Source organism: Neopsephotus bourkii, unplaced genomic scaffold (genome assembly GCF_033783945.1).
Source record: "Neopsephotus bourkii isolate Nb327-2 ecotype Australia unplaced genomic scaffold, CSIRO-AGI_Nbou_v1 NB_1508, whole genome shotgun sequence".
In the NCBI taxonomy this organism is placed as follows: Eukaryota; Metazoa; Chordata; class Aves; order Psittaciformes; family Psittacidae; genus Neopsephotus; species Neopsephotus bourkii.
In genome coordinates, this window is record NW_026901984.1 from 3,186,413 (window position 1) to 3,203,992 (window position 17,580).

At 38.9% G+C, this 17,580-nt stretch overlaps 1 protein-coding gene across 11 annotated transcripts in view; it reads left to right on the forward strand.

The window, feature by feature from the left end:
- COBL (cordon-bleu WH2 repeat protein) overlaps window positions 1-17,580 on the forward strand; it is a 158,470-nt gene that overhangs the window by 37,329 nt on the left and 103,561 nt on the right. For 7 of the 11 annotated variants that reach the window (XM_061369623.1, XM_061369626.1, XM_061369625.1 and 4 more), the window contains exons 2-5: window positions 4,903-5,109; window positions 12,002-12,212; window positions 12,960-13,188; window positions 15,254-15,298. In XM_061369623.1, the coding sequence (XP_061225607.1) occupies window positions 4,903-5,109; window positions 12,002-12,212; window positions 12,960-13,188; window positions 15,254-15,298 (692 nt within the window). Of the gene's footprint in view, window positions 1-1,090; window positions 1,196-4,902; window positions 5,110-12,001; window positions 12,213-12,959; window positions 13,189-15,253; window positions 15,299-17,580 lie in introns of those variants that run through there. The other 4 variants (XM_061369627.1, XM_061369618.1, XM_061369621.1 and 1 more) reach the window with 2 other exon arrangements.

Consider the following 17,580-nt stretch of genomic DNA (forward strand, 5'->3'; position numbering starts at 1 on the left):
TCTCTGTCGGATTTCTTTAACTTTTGTTTTCCATTTTCAGAAGTCCTAAGATAGTTTCACACTGGTGCTAATAATCTGTCTGTATTTCCTTTACATTTGTATTGTGTTGTACTTTTTCTGAGCTGCTGCATCTAGAAGCTGGAGGGATTTTACTTACGAAGAGGAAACTTGGCTTACTATAAAGCAGGTGTCTTTTTTCCAGCCTATGATCTGAGTTTGCTTTGCCATAAGCAGCAAAGAGTTAAGAAGAAATGTTCTCTGAAGGTAGCTGCTTTGAAGGCTGGATTGCGAGGCAGGAGTGACTTCTGCAGTGCTGTGTGTGTCCTCATGGTTTGGAGTTCAAGGTGTGCCTCATGGCTGGGTTTCTAGCTGTGCAATGGAAGTCACCGGAGAGGGAGAGTGAAGGTAAGGTATTCATTGCCTTTTTTTTCCTCAAACAGCAATGTGCATGGATTTCCCCTCAAAAGACTACAGGAGTGCGACCACCTGAAAGCTAAGAATGTTTACTCCGTTTTCCACCCAAGGACACGCTGTGCTTAGCACTGAGCATTCATGCTTATTTGTGCCTTCTGATTACAAGATGGGACATACGTGAATTTCACAGAGTAACCCTCTGTAACTGTTCCAGGCTTGTGCGTTGACAAGACTGCAGATTGACTTGACCGAGTTGGAGGTCTTGTGTTAGTTGTTAGCTATGTCAGAAATTAATTTTGCCTGTAATTCTGGTGTGTTGAGGGTTGGTTGCTTTTTTTGGTTTGGATTTGATTGGGGCTTTTTTGTTCTTGTTTGGAGCTCTTGCCGAATTCCTGGTGATATCCATGGGTTGAAGTCTGACTTGTACCTGTAAAGCTGCCTTTGCTTTACAGGGCAGGGCAAAGAGGATTCCAGATTTTCTTGAGCATGGTGTGTGTCTGTGCACATTAGACCTTATGAGAATAAAGACAATCTCTGCATAGCATTCCCATGGGGGGTGGAAGTCCCAGGACCAATTCTGTTTGAAAGAGAGATCACCTTTTTGCAGGATTGGATTGTAAAGTCCAGGTTGCATCCTATTACTTGGTAGTTACATATTAATAAAGTGTAGGTCCAAAGGGCTTGTGTTACCTTGCCTTAAAGTTCTTCATCTGGTGAAACTTTTCTTCATTTTTGTTGCATTTCTTCTATGTGCTGTGCTACAGAAATACTGGTCTTATTGGTCAGTTGGCTTATTTTTCCTTTTCCATTTTGAGAATCCTGATGGTGTTTCTGGGACTAGTGCTGGTAGGTTATTTATATATTCTGCCTAATTATTTCCTGGCTATTTGCATGTTTTTCAGCTTATGGTAAAGTGAGATGAACTATTTCAAGCCTCAGAAAAAGGCACTGTACATTTGTGTATTAGAATCAGCTGATTGCTTTTACTGTGTTTTCCTTACGCTGAGTTGAAGCATTCGTGTAACCATGAGTGCATCATATGTTTGAAGTGTTCCTGCTTGTAACTTCATCTACAGACAGATAGGGGTCTTAACAAGTATCTTAGGACTGAGCAGAGGGAAAGATGTTTGTGGAGGAAAAATTTTTGTTGAGCTGAATTTACTTTGAATTTAACTTGTACTGAAGAATGGCGTGAAACTTTTTTATAGTGTGTTTTGTTTATAGAGTTGAAAGTACCCATGCTTAAACAGGCTTTTAAATCACATGCTTTCTCTGTGCATTTTAGTGGGGGGACAAAAAGACTTTTCTTACTGAGTGCTTTTTTATTGTCCTGTATGATCATTGTGACAGAGAAAGAAGGATTTCTTTTCTCACTCACATTCAATAGTATTAACAGGCTTCTCAGCACCTTCTCACTGCAGTTGCTAGAGCCTGTCAAAAGGCAGCTGCTCATGCAGTACCAACGTAGAGTTAGAGCTGTGGGTTTAAGTGTATGCCTGGTGGAGTTAGTTTCTGAGATGGTTCAGAAAGTTGGCTAGCAAATGCAAAACTGTGCCATGTATCACTCTACAAATGTGAACTTTAAAGGGATCTGCTTCCACTGAACTAGTTTGAGATATGTCATTTGGAAAATGTTGAAAACCAGTCATTTAAAGCAGTCACAGTGTTTCAAGGGAACATGTAGTTTCTATTGTGGAAAAGTTCATAAGAGGTCACCTGAACTGTTGCTAGGTTAGAAAGACTGCAGTGGGAATGTTTTCCCTTTTCCTTTCTCTGGTGTCTCTGAAGAAAATGGACCTGCGCTGTCCTTTCTGCACAGAAGAAAAGGGAAACTGACCATGTAGTGCCAAAAAGAATATGCATTGTTACAGATCTTACTGAGGTAAAGTGAACATCACTGGTCAGTGTGTAGCTGATGCTTTTGATGGTATGGTGCCTGATTTCCTGACACACACTGCCCTCCCTAGCCCTAAGCAGTGTTGTACAAGGTCTAGAACTGCAGATTTGGCTGTAGGGTACATAAAAAGTAGCCATATAAAAGTTGCACTCCTGTTTCAGAGCTGTAAAGTGGTATTGAAGTGCCTGGCCTTGTTTGCCTGTTCCTTCAGAAAACCAGGTGCGGCTTTATGTTATTGCTAGGGAGCAACCACTGCAGCATAATCACAGTTTACTTTCAGCTCCTTCATCAGGCTCAAAACTCAGTCATTCATCATTTCTCCCCTGAAGTTTGAAATCTCTTTAGTTTCAGCTGCTTTCAGTTTCATGTTTATTTTATTACCGTTGCTTTATTTCTTCTGTCTCTGTTCACTGTGAGGTCTGGAATTTACAAGTCCAGGTAAACCATAATTAAAGACCCCCTAGTTCTGCCAGGCTCAGGACACTTGCCGGCTTCTTTTCTTCCCACTGCCTTTTGTACTTTGGCAGAAGCACTGTATTGGAATTGTCCCCTCCCACATTATAGGACAAGCTTTAAAAACGAAAGAAAAGCTTGTTTTAAGAAACAAGCTGATGTGAATCTCTGTGACTGCTTATGTGCAGTTTCTGTTATGGAGAGCAAGAATTACATCATTTGTAAATTGATCTGAAGCCCTTAAATATTGCACTGCATGAGTAAAACTACTCTGGCACGATCTAGATTTATGCAAAACTCCTGTGCCTCTCCCCACCTGCTTACAAATAAAAACTTTAGGCAAATGTAAAGGGATCTGAGCAGAAGATGAAGCTGAACATACAAGATCAAGATGGACTTAGAAAATCAGGGTAGCTTGACAAACAGTAAAGGCTTGAACTTTTTATCACCACCTCCACGGGGAGCTGCAAGTTAGTGACTGATGACTGTGTGACTCATTGGGTGTATACAGGATAAAAAGTGAATGTTCAGGGAAAATTTCCCATGGAAGAGAGGTTGCTGTAAATGTGGAATGTGGAGGTAACTCTCCCTTTGTATTTGTAGAGGAATGCCATTTCTTATGCACTCATGAAATGAAAGTATCGGTATCACTGCTGATTTTGTAGTGTCCTGCTGGGATCTCACTGAAGAATGCATTTGCAGGGCGGTGTAGTGATTTTGTGCAAGTAGAGACATGCCATAGAAATTGTTGGTCAGATGCAAATGCTGATTAAAAAGTGTGGGGGGTTCGGCTTGTTTCTGAATTCTTTTGCGCGCGTGTGTGTGTTATGTGATGTAGCTCTTACTTTTTTTGGGGTTTTTTTCTCTTCCAGAAGCTGATACTGGTAATCCAAACTGTGTGTTAGTCTGTTTGTCTGTGAGAGTAGAGGTTATCTCTAATTAAAGAAGTGCTGGTTTGGTATTAATTCTGTTCAGTTTTTAACTTAATTTTTTTCTCCCTGAACACAGTTTCGCTCTTGACTGATTCAACCATTAAGCTTTGCAGGGTATTAAGCATAGAGTGTTTTCTCTGTACTCCTCTCTTCTGGACCTCTTTTTGTGTTGTTTGCAGGGTGAAAATGATACGCAGAATCATAGTCTATTCTCTTCCTGCACCCTAGAATCAGGCAGATTCAAAAATGCAGGCAGTAAGCCTGGGTAATAATTTCCCAGTAAATATTTTACTGCTTTTTCCATCTGTTACACTAAAATCTGACTTAAACTAGGCATAAATCTAGTCAGAAGAGGTCACTGGGATATTAATCATCAGAATTAATCCTCTTCAGACATGTGCTTGGTATAAGGCCAGCTATTCAGAAGTTTAACAGTACACATATGGCGCTTATCTCTCTGGCTGCTTGCCAGTGAAGTAAACTTTGAGTTTGTGGTGGTTATATAGCTCCGTGAAGTACACTGCTTGTTTGGTGCAAGTTATGCAGTTTTTCTGTGTTGAACATGGCATATAGCCTACTATTGGAGAATGAGTTCTCTTCAGGGTGCTTTCAAAAAGTTGTAGTCTCTTAGTATTAGTTGCATGGTAAGGAATGATTCCATTCACGTTTGACCTTTCCCTGCTGCTTCCCTATGAAGTATGATGAGCCAGATTTAATACTACTTAGAGCAGAGGAAGAGATGATACTTCACGTAGAGTAATACTGTGGAACCCAAATATAGCTGGATGAAACTTCACCCTACTTCCACTCCTGCTGCTCTGACTTGGAGGAAACATTCATGTACATAAATACAACTCAATTTCTTGAGTCAGGTCTGGACTGGACCCAGCTTTTCTGTTAATCTCTTCAGAGGAGTATGCTTCATACTCAACAGAATAATGATTATTTCATATCCTAATTATGGAACTGATTCATCCCCTGGGGCATGGAAAACAAACAGTAGGAGTGAGTGCATCATTAAAAAATTAGCGTATTTTTAGAGAGGAGGCAAATGCAAGTCCATTGAAAAGTTTCATTGTAAAGAAGAGTTGCTTGGATTAGAGAAGCTTTTTTTAAACAATCTGAGATTATGGCTGAAAGAGCATTTTTTTAATGTATTTTGCTCACAGGAAGTGATTAATTTTCTTCTTGTCTTTATTTCTCAAGGAGAAGAATGAAAGCTCGTGCTCCTCCTCCACCAAGTCAACCTTCTGCTGCAAGTAGAATTCAGAGTGAGCACAAGTCACCCACAGAGACAGCTTTGATTTCTGATCAGAGCCTTGTGAGCGTGAAGGAGAACATGATAAACAGATTGGTGGACTTCACAGTCATTTTACCCAGCGGGGTGGAGCAGAGGAACACAGTACTAGGAAGGTAAGGCTTTGATTAGTTCCCGCTTTCTGGAGCCCTCTGTTCCCAGTGGTGTACTTGCTGGTACTAAAGTCTCCATTTCTGAGTTGATGGAGTTTCTCTGCCATGCTTCTCTCTGCATTATTGGCAGCTTTTGTAGGAAGTCTTCTGAGAGCTATGTATAAAGGGCCCTTACTGCTGGAGCAGGAAGGATTTAACAGTAATTTTGTCACTCTCTTCCCATACATGTATGGATCTGTCTTTTCCATGTAGTGTCACTAGGCTAGTGTTGAGTTGTATCACACTGGATAATACAGAGTGGGTTTGATACAGTGAAAGTACCTGCTTCTGGCAAACAGAATTCCTGACATAATGCCTGTCTGGAGTCATGCCGAGAAGCAAGTTCAAAAGATGAATGATTCATTGCATTCAGAGCTCCTGCCTTCACAAACACGTTGTGTAGACAGCAAGGCATCTGCTGGTATTTAGGAAGCCTTTTTTGTATAAAAGTGTATTGTTTTTTTTTTCCACAGAAAGACAGATTCTCCTTGTCATAAGGTACAATCAAGGGCAAACTGTACTGGAAAGGCAGTTTTGAGCTAATTTTCTTCACCATGGGAGCTCTTCTTTCTCATTCTGTCTGTAAGAACTGTTTTGAAAGAGGAAGACTTACTTCAAGAAAGAATTTGGAAGTGTTCTAAAAATATATTCAATACTATGATGAAACCGTAGCAAACGACAGTATGGTCAAGAAACTGTACAAAGGGATAATACCAGATTAGGAGAATATGTAGATGACTGTTGATAAATCAGGGTCTGTGCTTATTTTACATTTAGGTTTTGCAGTAGTTTGTCTCCACTGCTGTGAAATTACTCCTGTTGGTCTGATATATTAGTCTGTTTTGATGGTTTGTCATCTAATGTGTATTGATGGCTGAGAAAGATGTGTATAGCAGAGTGCAGTGTCTGGTACTTTATTCTTCACCCTGCTTTTCTCGTAAGAATTGGTGTTTGCTTAGAGACTCTTAGGAGACAAGTGCAACCTGTGTGGGTCAGCCCCAAAACCAGAGTGATGTTAAAAGTTTTAAAGGAAAGCAGTGTTTATCAGAGCTCTCAAATTATGCATTCAATCATTGAGCTTTTATGGGGAGATTTGGACTTATAAGTGAAAGAGAGAAAAAGCCTAGAAAGTAGAACAGGACATGAAATGCACTGGTTGTTGGGTCCCAAGGAAAGGTAGTGCTATATTGGCAAATACAGGTCGCCTGGGAGCTAACAAGAGGCTAATCTTCATGCAGCATTTTGTATACTGAGATACATAATTGTCATATGGTTAGAAAATACGTTCTTTTCTCTGAGAAAAAAAACCCCAAACAATCCCAAGACTACAAGAGTAGTGTTTTAATGTGACCTGTTGAAGAATGTACAAGCTACAGGAGCAGAGGACAAATGGAAAATCCCTGTCCAAGAAACACACTGTCTCTCACAGGTGTTTTTTATTCTTGCCATTGCTAGCTGTCACATACACGGAGACTGCGTAATTTATTTATTAGAGTTTCTAGTTTGTGGACTAAAACCTGTAAGAAATGTCAAAAATTAAACCTTAGGCATTTCTCTGGCATTATTTGTATGGTCTATGTTAAACGCTCTAAGCAACCAAAACGTTCTCTTGGTTATTCTGTGAAGGTGCCCACTTCTCTCCATTGCCTGCATGACAGGTCTAGGCCCCTGATTTATTAAGTTCCTGCTTGTGCTGATTATCACCAGTGCCTAACCCAAGTAGTAGGTATTCTCCCCCAGTGCTGTCTTGAGCACTTGGAATGGAAAGTTAGTGACAAATACCAGGCACTAATAGTCGCCTGTGGGAAATGGAAGATTGTGGAAACTGAGCAGGGAAGTAGATCATCCCAACAAGTTATTAAATAAGGGTACCCTGTATTTAGCCCTATATTACAATTGCATCAGTGAACAGACCTCGTGTGCTGCTATTCTTTCTAACCGCTGCAACACGAAATTCTGTGTACATGAACACTGGTTCATGTTCTCAGAGATGTGGAATACAACAACAAAAAAAAAAAGTGAAATGCATCTGAAATATTTAGGGTATGGTCTGTCTTAAGTGTCCAGGTTTGGGTGAAAGTCCAGGCATTCTCATCTTTCTGCACTGTATTGACATGGCTAGCTGGACACCTACAAAGTACAATGATAAGCAGAGGTAAGCATTTAATGATGAAGACACTAGATTAAAACAAAGAAGTGTTTCATTTAGTCTGAAGCAAGTTTGGGAGCTAGTGCAGGTAATAAACTCTTTTTCCATGTTCATTCGTTTTATCTATGGTGATATCATGGAAGGACATTTCAGGCAAATTCTGCCATTGCTTATAGTGCTATAAATCTTGAGTATTTTCATAGCCATCATAAAAAGTGCATTCTGCAAAATCTGTTCTTGAGTACCCTGGGTAAATAGCTTCTCTGTTGCAGAAAAGCTTGTAAAACCTTGCCCTGGGCATCATCATAATGAAAAATGATTCTGTAATTTCAGGAATTCAGTTCACAGAAGTACTAGAGGATGTTTGCAAATAACTACTGTAGTTAATTAGTATCATTTAAGGTTCTTACAGATGAACCAAGTTAAAAGTCAAAAATGTATCTTTCGTTTACTGTACGTAAGCAAAGCAGCATGTTGTTAGTCTTACTTTGCTTTTTATAAAGAAAGTTCCTATAAATATTAGCAACAGGGTAGAAAATTGTCATTAAATTTCCTTGAAAGATAGTTCAAGAAAACAAGAAAATGTGTGCTATTTAAAGGTATTTTATTGTGATCTGGAGTTTTAACGTAGATTTATTTATAAAAGTTAACTCAAGCTGACAGTCTCTCTTTAAGAGTTTATTGCCATCCTGTAACAAACAGTTTATTCCAGATTTTGGAAATACATAGTACAGCTCGGTATTTAGTGTATACATTGCTGGTTGTGTAGGAAGACTTCTTATCTTTCCATGAAATGCTTGCTTTGCTTTGGAGCATGAGAAGATAATAATGACTATTTTCTGTTTTTAAATGAAGATTGTGAAAATATCAAAGACTTAGGTCATCCCCCTTACACTACTGTTGTTTTTCCAATCACTGGTCAGTTTAGATTGCTAATGTGTGTTTGGCATTGACTTAAATAAAGAAGATTCTTTCTTCCAGTTTGAGATTGGTTTTTAATGGATATCTGTAGCATGAAAGTTGGAGAGGAAAGTCAGTGTCATTTGATAGAGTACAACTTATCCTACACTTTATTTCCTAGATGTACAAGGCTATATTCTAAAATAGATCTGTCTGTGTGATCTAAGGAGATCAAGCCAAGCCATGCTCAAAACAACTCAGTTGCTTTCTGCCTCTTAAACTGTAGCTGTCTTTTCTCAACAGGACACAAGTGACCTGATGTGCTCAAACTTCATCGTGACTTCAGCCTGATAAATGTTGCTGACAAAGTAGTTATTCTTTACTGTCCAGAATTGGTGTTAAATGTCAAACAGCTTAGTAAAGAATATGAGAACAGAAAGTACTCTCCTTTGCTAAAAATAGTTGTCTGAATCTTAAATTGGGTTCATCCTCCAGTTTTATTGCTGTGCGGTAGTATTTGCATATCAGTCATTATTGCTTGGTGTCTGTCACCATTATTGCTTGGTGTCTGTCACAGTGTTTGGTTTCTCCAGCCAAAATTTCAGCAACATTTTATGAAAGTAAGAAAGTAATGTGTTTCTGAGTAGTTGGAGAGGCAGGAGGCATTTAACTTACTCATTATGGCTTTAGAGTTAATCCTTTATGATCAGACCTGCCTGACTTTTTAAAAATAATTATATACAAATAAATATAAAAAAAATAAAAATATCAGGTCTCAAAAGCAGGTTAAAATAAAGTGCAGATACATCTGAACAGGGTGGAAGCATATGAAGGAATAACTTTGCATCTTACAAGAACTATATTCAGCCCAATGTTAGACAGAAAAGTTGGTCTGGGACAGTAGATGGCTCAGTACCATTCTCTTGCTGTGCTTAGTGGCTTCTATGTGTGGCATATACATAGAGTTACTTAAAATGAAACTGTACTGTATTATAGTTTAGAAGGAAAATTTTTCAAGTTGCTGAAATTGAAATCTGATATAAGAATAATTTTGTTGCAAGGACTTCTCATACCTCTTACTTCTCTGGAAATGCATTAATTTTGAATTATGTTTGTAGAAATCCTCTGTCTCCCTCCTTTCTCTTCCCTTCTTCCCCACCCCCAAATTTTTTTCTATCCTTTTGAAGTTTCAAGGAAACTATTTTCCCAAATTTACATTTTGGGAAGAGCATGCTATTCACTTTGAAGTTGTTTCAAAAGCTTCAGAGATACTGCTTAGTTTGTATTCTTAAATGGTACAGACGAAGCCTGGGGATGCTTCTCATGGAGGAGTTGCATGTTGTGAGCAGCATGGCTGAGGATGGGATCTTGAAGACTTCCTTAAGTGTTATATTTAAAGCACATCTGCTGTGTTATCAGCAGTAAGATGAAACTTCAAATTTGGCTGGATTTTTGAATCATTCATTGTCTGGAAGAAGATTGTTTAACATGGGTGATTGTCTGCAACTTACTTTCTCAGGTGGCTGGTGTGGATTCTAATCTTGCAGTTGTATGGTTGCCTCTGAGCATATTTCATAGTTTCAGTGGAAGGTGCATGGAATCAAACTGTTATTTTGATGAACTATATTTAGAAAAAAAGTGCTGATCTTTTTTTAAAAAGTCTTTTTTAATAAAGTAGTTTGCATGAGGCAAGATAACTGTCCAAATTTGCATGAATTATCACAATATTATGCATTCCACTTTAAATAGAAATGTCTAGCACAAAAACACCATGTATTGCGGTTCTGCCAGGTTATTTGCTTTTGTCTGAAACAGTAGTAATAAGGCTGGGGGAAAAAACACATGAAAATTTTAGTTTAAACGAAATATGTGTAAGCAGACGAGCTAAGATTTATATCAGGTGGACTGACACTTTTTTAAATCCTGACTGCTGCACAGCTGAATGAATGAATATTCATGTAAATATTGGTGTAGGTGGGGCTCTCCTATAGTTTAGACTTAGAAAGTGTAAATGTTTCTTTTGGTTTGTGGTGTATTACATGAATTGAACATGGCTATGAAATGCAGACATTTGCAACTTGAGAACAGTGCCAAAGAAGTTATCACAAAGTGACCAGGTACAGTTTCAATTTAGGGAATACACGTTTCTATTTAGATGCTCTCTACGATAGCAGTTACCACAGTGCTCTGTTTTTCTGAAGCCTCCTATACATATTAATGACATCTGTTTTCCTTGTTTGATCTTCAGTCATCATCTTCTGTGTTCTTTTTTCACTGTGATCACCTATTTCAGAATTTCCACCCTTTGCACTTTTTCAGCTCACACTGTGTAACTCAGTTAAACTTGAAATAGGTTACTCTAAAGAAGATCCCTTCTTGTCTCATGAGCGGGAATAGTTGTCACCTACATGTGTTTTAGGCTTTCAGCTGTTAATAAGGGACTTCTTTTGTTTTCCATTCGCGTCATCTTTGCCATTAGCTCTCCAGGGTTCTTCACTAACTTACTGAGCACTTGTTGACCAGCAATATATACATAGAAGAAGATGGGTGGCAGCAGTTTCTCGGATGCCAACAGCTTGCAGTTGAGGGGCAGTGCTTGAACTACAGATACAATGGTGGTAGCCAATGACCTGTGAAAGGTTTTGTGTCTTTGACTTTTGCTTGTGTTTTGATTCTGTGTACAGTTTTTCCAGTTTGCACATTAGAAGAGATGCCAGCTCCTTTGGCAAATATGCTGGCTATGCACTTAGTTTCACTTCTGCTAGAAGAAAAATATCTCATGTAGATGACAGGCTTCGGGTATGGCTGGTAAATATTTTTTTTCAGTTTATATTGTTTTGTTGATGACAGATACTAGTTTATGAAACAAAAAGATTTCAGAAAAAACCCCTCCAGATTTATTAAACCTGTTTTCTCTGATCCTGGATGGAATTTTAGGAAGGAAGATTGAAAAAAACAAAACCCTTCAGTACCTTGGTAGAAGAGAATTTCTGGGGTGTGTAAGAACATGGTTCATATCTGCTATGTCAGGCAGTATCAATCTTCAGTGAATGTTGAGTTAGTGACATAAAATGGAGTAGCTCCATGCGGAGGTATGGAATAAGAGAGAGGCAGTGACTGACTCTTAACCTCATGGGTTAAGAAGCACATCTGCAGTAAGAGTTCTTGATGATGCAAATACTTGAAACCAGATGTTTTTATGCAAGGCTAATATTCTCACCAAAATAAATATGGAAAGGATCACTTGTACTTGGAAATATTGCTGGTGTCAAATGGATTCAGGGAACTCAAGTTGTAGAGCCAGAAAAAAAAAAAAATCCTGTCTACCTTTTGTTTCAAATTTAAATGTTCCATTTTGAGTTGTGCTATGTGCTATGTGATAGTTCAAATCTAGGTAGAGTTTACCATACTGGGAGTGCATCACTTACTTATATCTTGTCTTCATGTACAAGAACACGGTTTGAACTGGCGAATTTAATGTATGGATTTAGCTGTTAAGATGCACTTTGTCCGCTTTTGGCTTATATTTGTTAGTACTATTACTGGCACTGTTTTCTGCCTCATAGCAAATAGTTAATTGCCAGCTCATAAATGCACACTGAAGTGCGAGTATATTTAATTCCTAACAATTTATCTGATCTGTTTAGCATTTCAAAGCATTAGCACTGTTCCCTCCCAAAGATGGCTAACTAGTGACACATCCTCAGCTTGTGTTGTCTTTTTTTTTCTCCCGCTGTAAAACTGAGGTAAATTTTTTAGCTACTGCTTTTTCTCACACTAACAGTAAATGTTTTTTTTTCTGTACAGTAAAGCTGTGATGGATCTCCTGGTTGATCTATGCAGCCAGTATCGCTTAAATCCATCACAGCATAGCCTTGAACTGAAGTCTTCAGGAACCCAGCAACCTCTGAGTTACAAGCCAAACACTTTGATAGGAGCACTGGACGTAGAGACGGTACTTCTGAAAGAGAAGGTTCCTGAAGAGAAGGTGAAGCGACCTCTGCCAAGGGTCCCTGAGGTTGGTATTCTGTAGGGCTAAAATGGGACAATGAAACATTATTTCATTCCTGTGATTTCAAGCAGTTCCTCCAGTTCTTGGACCTTCAAACCAGACGGGAGAGGCTTGAGGTTGACTATAACCTGCTTTACTAGCATAACTGATTTCAGTGCAGTCTAGCAGGTGCCGGTCTGGACTCCAGCATTTAGACAAAATGTTACATTGAACATAGATTGAAATCTGTTCTTATAAAGACCCTTGATTGAAGATGGGGGTGATTGAAATTTGCAGTAGTGGCTGAATTGTGAGGATTGTGAGATTGTGTGGTGGGAAGGTAAGGTTTTGGTGATATTTCGTTTGCCGTACTTTGTTGAGGATAGGGGAAAAGACTTACTGCTAAAAAAGATATTTCAGACTATTATGAAAATTCAGAAGTAGCCATTTTCCAAATATGTTTGCTGAATCAGTATATGTAATCACACTGCCATGCCTTTCAGAGTGATACTTGTAAACATTCAAGGATTTCGTCTGCTTGATTCCTTTTCCTTATTTGCCTGTCCCTGTGAGTGTCTCCTTAGTGACAGAGGAGTTCTGAGATTTTTTTTTTTATTATTATTCTTTTAATAATTTTTTAATAGTGTGCATGTGCGGTAAGTTTACCTAGGAGTCAGGACAATATGGAAGTCCCTAATGCCTTTCTCACTGGGGAATGAGAAGAAGCCTAGCCATCACGGAGGGAGGGCTGAGAGTTTGTGTTTGTTTCTGCAGAAATCTGTGAGGCTGGTAGTGAACTACCTGAAAACACAGAAGACTGTAGTTCGAGTTAGCCCGGAGGTGCCTCTCCACAACATCATCCCAGCTATTTGTGAGAAGTGTGAAGTCAGTCAAGAGCACATTGTTCTTCTGCGAGATGGCATCACTGGGGAGGAGCTGGAGCTTACCAAGTCCTTGGAGGAGCTGGGGATAAAAGAGCTGTATGCCTGGGACAGAAAAAGAGGTGAGCTGAGACTGAAAGCAGTCACTGCAGGGTTAGATGATGTGCTAACAATATTATAGGTGACTTAAAAGCATTTATGCTCTTCTTGCTTTGGGGCCCAGCTGAAACAGCAGAGTGACATCTCAGTCCTGAGAGCTGCCTGGCTTTGTTCAGTGAGCCGTGCCCAGAGCGGCAGCCAGGACAGCAGTGTGCCCAGCCATCCCTGGCTGCTACTGGGCCTTGTGCCAGGCTGGGCTGTCCCCTGGCAGGGTGCAGGCTGGCCTGGGGCAGGGCAAAAGGAGGAGCTCTGCTACCTCCTGGAGCTGCTGTCAGTACAGGTGTGTATAACACAGAGGCCTTGTCCAGGCAGAGCTGTTGCCTACCTGTGCTGTGAGTTGGAGGGGAAAAAAGAAGCAACATGCCATAGTCATGGCACCTGCGAAAGCTGAGAGGCAGAGGCGACAGACCAGGGTTTATGAGAAGCAGACTGTGGGCAGGTCATAGAAAGTTCCTTCGAGCAGCAAAGCTACGGATGGTTTAGTGAAGAGGAGCTAAGAGGTATTTGTATTTTAAATTATATTCTCTTATTTATTCATTTGCACTTTCTGTTCTCATAGACAATATTGTAGCCTCAGCTTCTTGGACTCGAGTTTTATCAGCCTGATTGTGTATTCAAATAGCATAATTGTGTCATGTGCTTTAAAATGCACCTGCTTTAAAAATGCACTTCGACAAGCATTACTTCCTTTTGAGGTCAGAAAGTGATATTCATTAAAATTGTCTCCTGCAGTTTGTCTCTACTGATATGACTTGCAGCACAGTAAATACAGTAAATATACTTATTTATTGTTTAGCTAATGTCAGTCTTGTAGGTGCTGAGCAGCAGGCTTATTTTTTATTTATATACTTACTTATTTATGTTGACGTTCTGTCTCTTCTTTCAAACTCCTTTGGTAAGTGACGGTTCTATCTCTGTGTAAGTCAAATGAACTTAGACTTTTAAGTAAACCAGATGTCTCCTTTTCTTTTGAATTGCTAGGATGGTCAAAAAAGTGGCTGACAACATGTCAGAACTCAGTTGCATGTTTGTTCTTTAAGATACGTTTGTTGTAACTAAGCTAGCCATTTTGGAGCAATGTAGCGAGCATGCTGAGTATTCAACAAGATTCATTCCTCATAGTTCAAGGACAACGTCTACAGTAATTAGCCTAAGCCTTCCTTAAACTCTTTTCCTTTAAAATGAAAGCGATGGTGTATATACTAGTGTAGTAGTGGTCCTTGAATCCAGTTGTAGCTCATACAGTCAAAACTAAGACTTCAGTGCTGAATTTATAGCAGAAAATTATCTAAATTGCTTTCTGCATCAGTTTTTATATATATGTGTGTGTATATATATATATATATATATTCTTTTTTAACCTTTCAGTATGCCTTTCATTATAGTGAAATCCCCCTTATCCTGAGTATATTTCAGCCTTTTCTGCCTTCCTCTTTACTTTGCCCCATGGTGTCTGATGTGAACACTGGTAAATACACATAAAATTTACAGAAAGTTTTCTTTGTTCCAGCAAATTCCACCTTCTGTGTTCTCATCTCCAAGAGGAATAATTCCATTGTTTTCAGCAGCAGTTGGTGTATGAGTTGTGCACTGAGTAGATGTTCAGTCTGTTTAGTTATCAGAACAGATGGGTTCTTAAAACACATTCCCACTGGCAAGTAAGGCATCAGACATGCTGAAAGCCTAGGCTGTGCTTGTAAAAGCTGGTTTGAGAAAAGCTTGTGCTTGTCATTCTCTTCTTCCCTGAAACAGATACACCAGGGGCTGACGGAATATTAAAAGTCAAGCTCTGCTGCCACCTGCTTACTGAATTCGATTTAGCAGTTGAAGCAACTTCACAAGGGAATTAATATGAATGCAGATAAACTGCTTCTTGGAGCAGCTCTGCAGGACTATTGTCAGTCAACGTTTTTTTCTGTAGTATTTAGGAAAACAAGCAGTAGGAGTAATTAATGAATATTGTGGCTTATGAGGCGAATTAAACTTTAATATGTCTTCTCTTGTCCTTTCCTTGCCTACATTTTCCAGTTCCTCCATCAAAAACTCAGTCTGAACCTTCTCTGAACTACAGAGGTACTGTACAATGCTGCTGAGGGAAAACTGTATTTCCCTTCACACTGTGTTTATTGTGGGTTTGGTAGATGGATCTTTAAGAATGTTGCATAAAATGCTGTAGAGAAACAAGCTATTTTAGATCTGTGTTGTCTTTTTGCAAAGTGTTGTTTACATGTCTGTGCTTTCAATCAGAAAAAACACGCTTCTGTGCCTACTGCCTCTTCAGTAATTGCCATTAAAATGTCAGCAATTAACAAGTCCTGTCATTTAACTGTTTTGTGGTATGATGTGTTTCTTTATAGATTTCAAGCATTTTCAGGTTGCCTAAAGCATGACTAGTTGAATTTCAGAAATACTAACATTTCAGAAGTCTCTCGGATTCAAGATTTATTTAGTAGCAAATACATAATATTTTGAGATCTACGAAGTCTTCCACTGAATTCAATTTACATGCAGTGATGCATTTTAGTATCAAACCCATGTATGTACTTTGAGTAACTCTGAGTAGATTCTGACTTCTGAATTGCTATGGTAGGTGGGGTTTGATTGGGTTGCATTGGTGCTTCTACTTCTAGCTAAACAGAACATGTGTATATCCTTTCCATCACTAAGTATGTTATAATATATTGCTCTAATTATCCTCAAGAAAGGTATGGTTGATTTTTAATTGGGTTTACTACTTTGCATCACTAGTAAACACAGCATAAAATAAAAGTGTAGATAAATTCTTTAAGTTTTCAGGAAGGAAGGAATTCCACTAGCAAGCACATATTGCCTGAGGGCCTGTTATCTCTTGACTTCACCAATGCCAGTACTTTTCCTTCTAATCTTATGTCATTACCTGCTATACCTCTCTAGTACTATACAAAGCATAGTACTAGAGAGAATATCTACTGTATTTATTTAAGAAAAACTGATGCAGATTTATAAAGATTGTTGTTTTGAGATTACAGGCTATGAATTCCAATTTATTGGTAGTACACAATGTTTAATGGTCATGTTGATGATCAGCTGCTACTGGCATGGCTTATGCCAGCCTTTCATGATTATTGTCATAGTCGAAGACTATGTAAGGGAATCATGATCCACATTTAGTTGCAGCCCAGCTCTGAGCAGAAAAACATGAGTTTCTGGTAAATGAGCATAGGCAGCTCTTAGGATTCGAGGAAGGTATTAACTTATTGCTGTATGTTTTTTTTCAGTGGGGTTGCAGCCTTTCTTAAGGATAGTTTCTCCTTATTTTCCTCTGGATTCATCATCTTTGCCCTTCTGCTGTGCTTTGATCTACTGTATGTGCTTAACACCTTCTAGTACCTGACATTGTTGATATGCAAAAGTGATTTGTGTGAAAATCATGTGCTTTGTGTGAAATGCAAATCAGTTAACGGGACTTCTGGGATGAGGATTTTTTTTTGTGAAATAAACCTTTATTTTGTGTCAACAAAAAATTCATTTGCATTAGCTTCTTAACTCTTACTAAACAAAGCAAATATTTACAAGAGAAAGCAATTTTTTACTGTACATTAAACTTTCTGTGTGCTAGTGGGATACTCTGATACTCTGGGAACCAGGGAGAAATCTTTATAGCATTAGTGTCCACTAAAAAAAGCGGGAGAGCTTTACAGTCTGTACATTGAATATCAAACCAGTGGTTGTTCCCTGCAATGCATGGTTTTACCATTTTGCTTGGCTCATGTGGGGGAAATTGAAGGGAGACTAAACAATCTGAGAATTCATACAGTTCCTCAGCTAGTTCAAGGAGGACATGCATATTTGAGCTCTTACCACCTGAAATACGTATAAACTCACCACTTTTCCATCCAGAACTGGAAGCGCCAAGGTGAGAAAAGGAGTACAACCAGCTGGCCTAAGCTGTAAGGAGAACCCTTTTTCCAAATAAAAGGTCTTTTTCCTCTTCACGGAACTTTATCCAGATCCATTAACTTCACTGTGCTAAGTCAGCCCTGTGAATTGTTAAGGATACTTAACCATCAGTTCACCATTATCTTTTTTTGAAGGTCTTTGAGTACTCCAGGAGTGTTAAGTGAGATATCTAACCAGCAGCTCTGAAGACTTAGCAATTTGTTTTGTCTTCTGATGATTGCTAAATTGTGATTGAAAGCGTACTACAGTTTATTATTCAGTTATCCTCCATTAGATTTCAGAACAGCAAAAGTTTGATGAAAAAGAAAGTGCAGGATCTGCCAGTTACTGGGTAATTCAGTTCATAATATCTCCAGTTCATAAAAACACAGCTTTAACCCAGGATGTTTTAAAATACTGATCTTCTGAATCTTTAT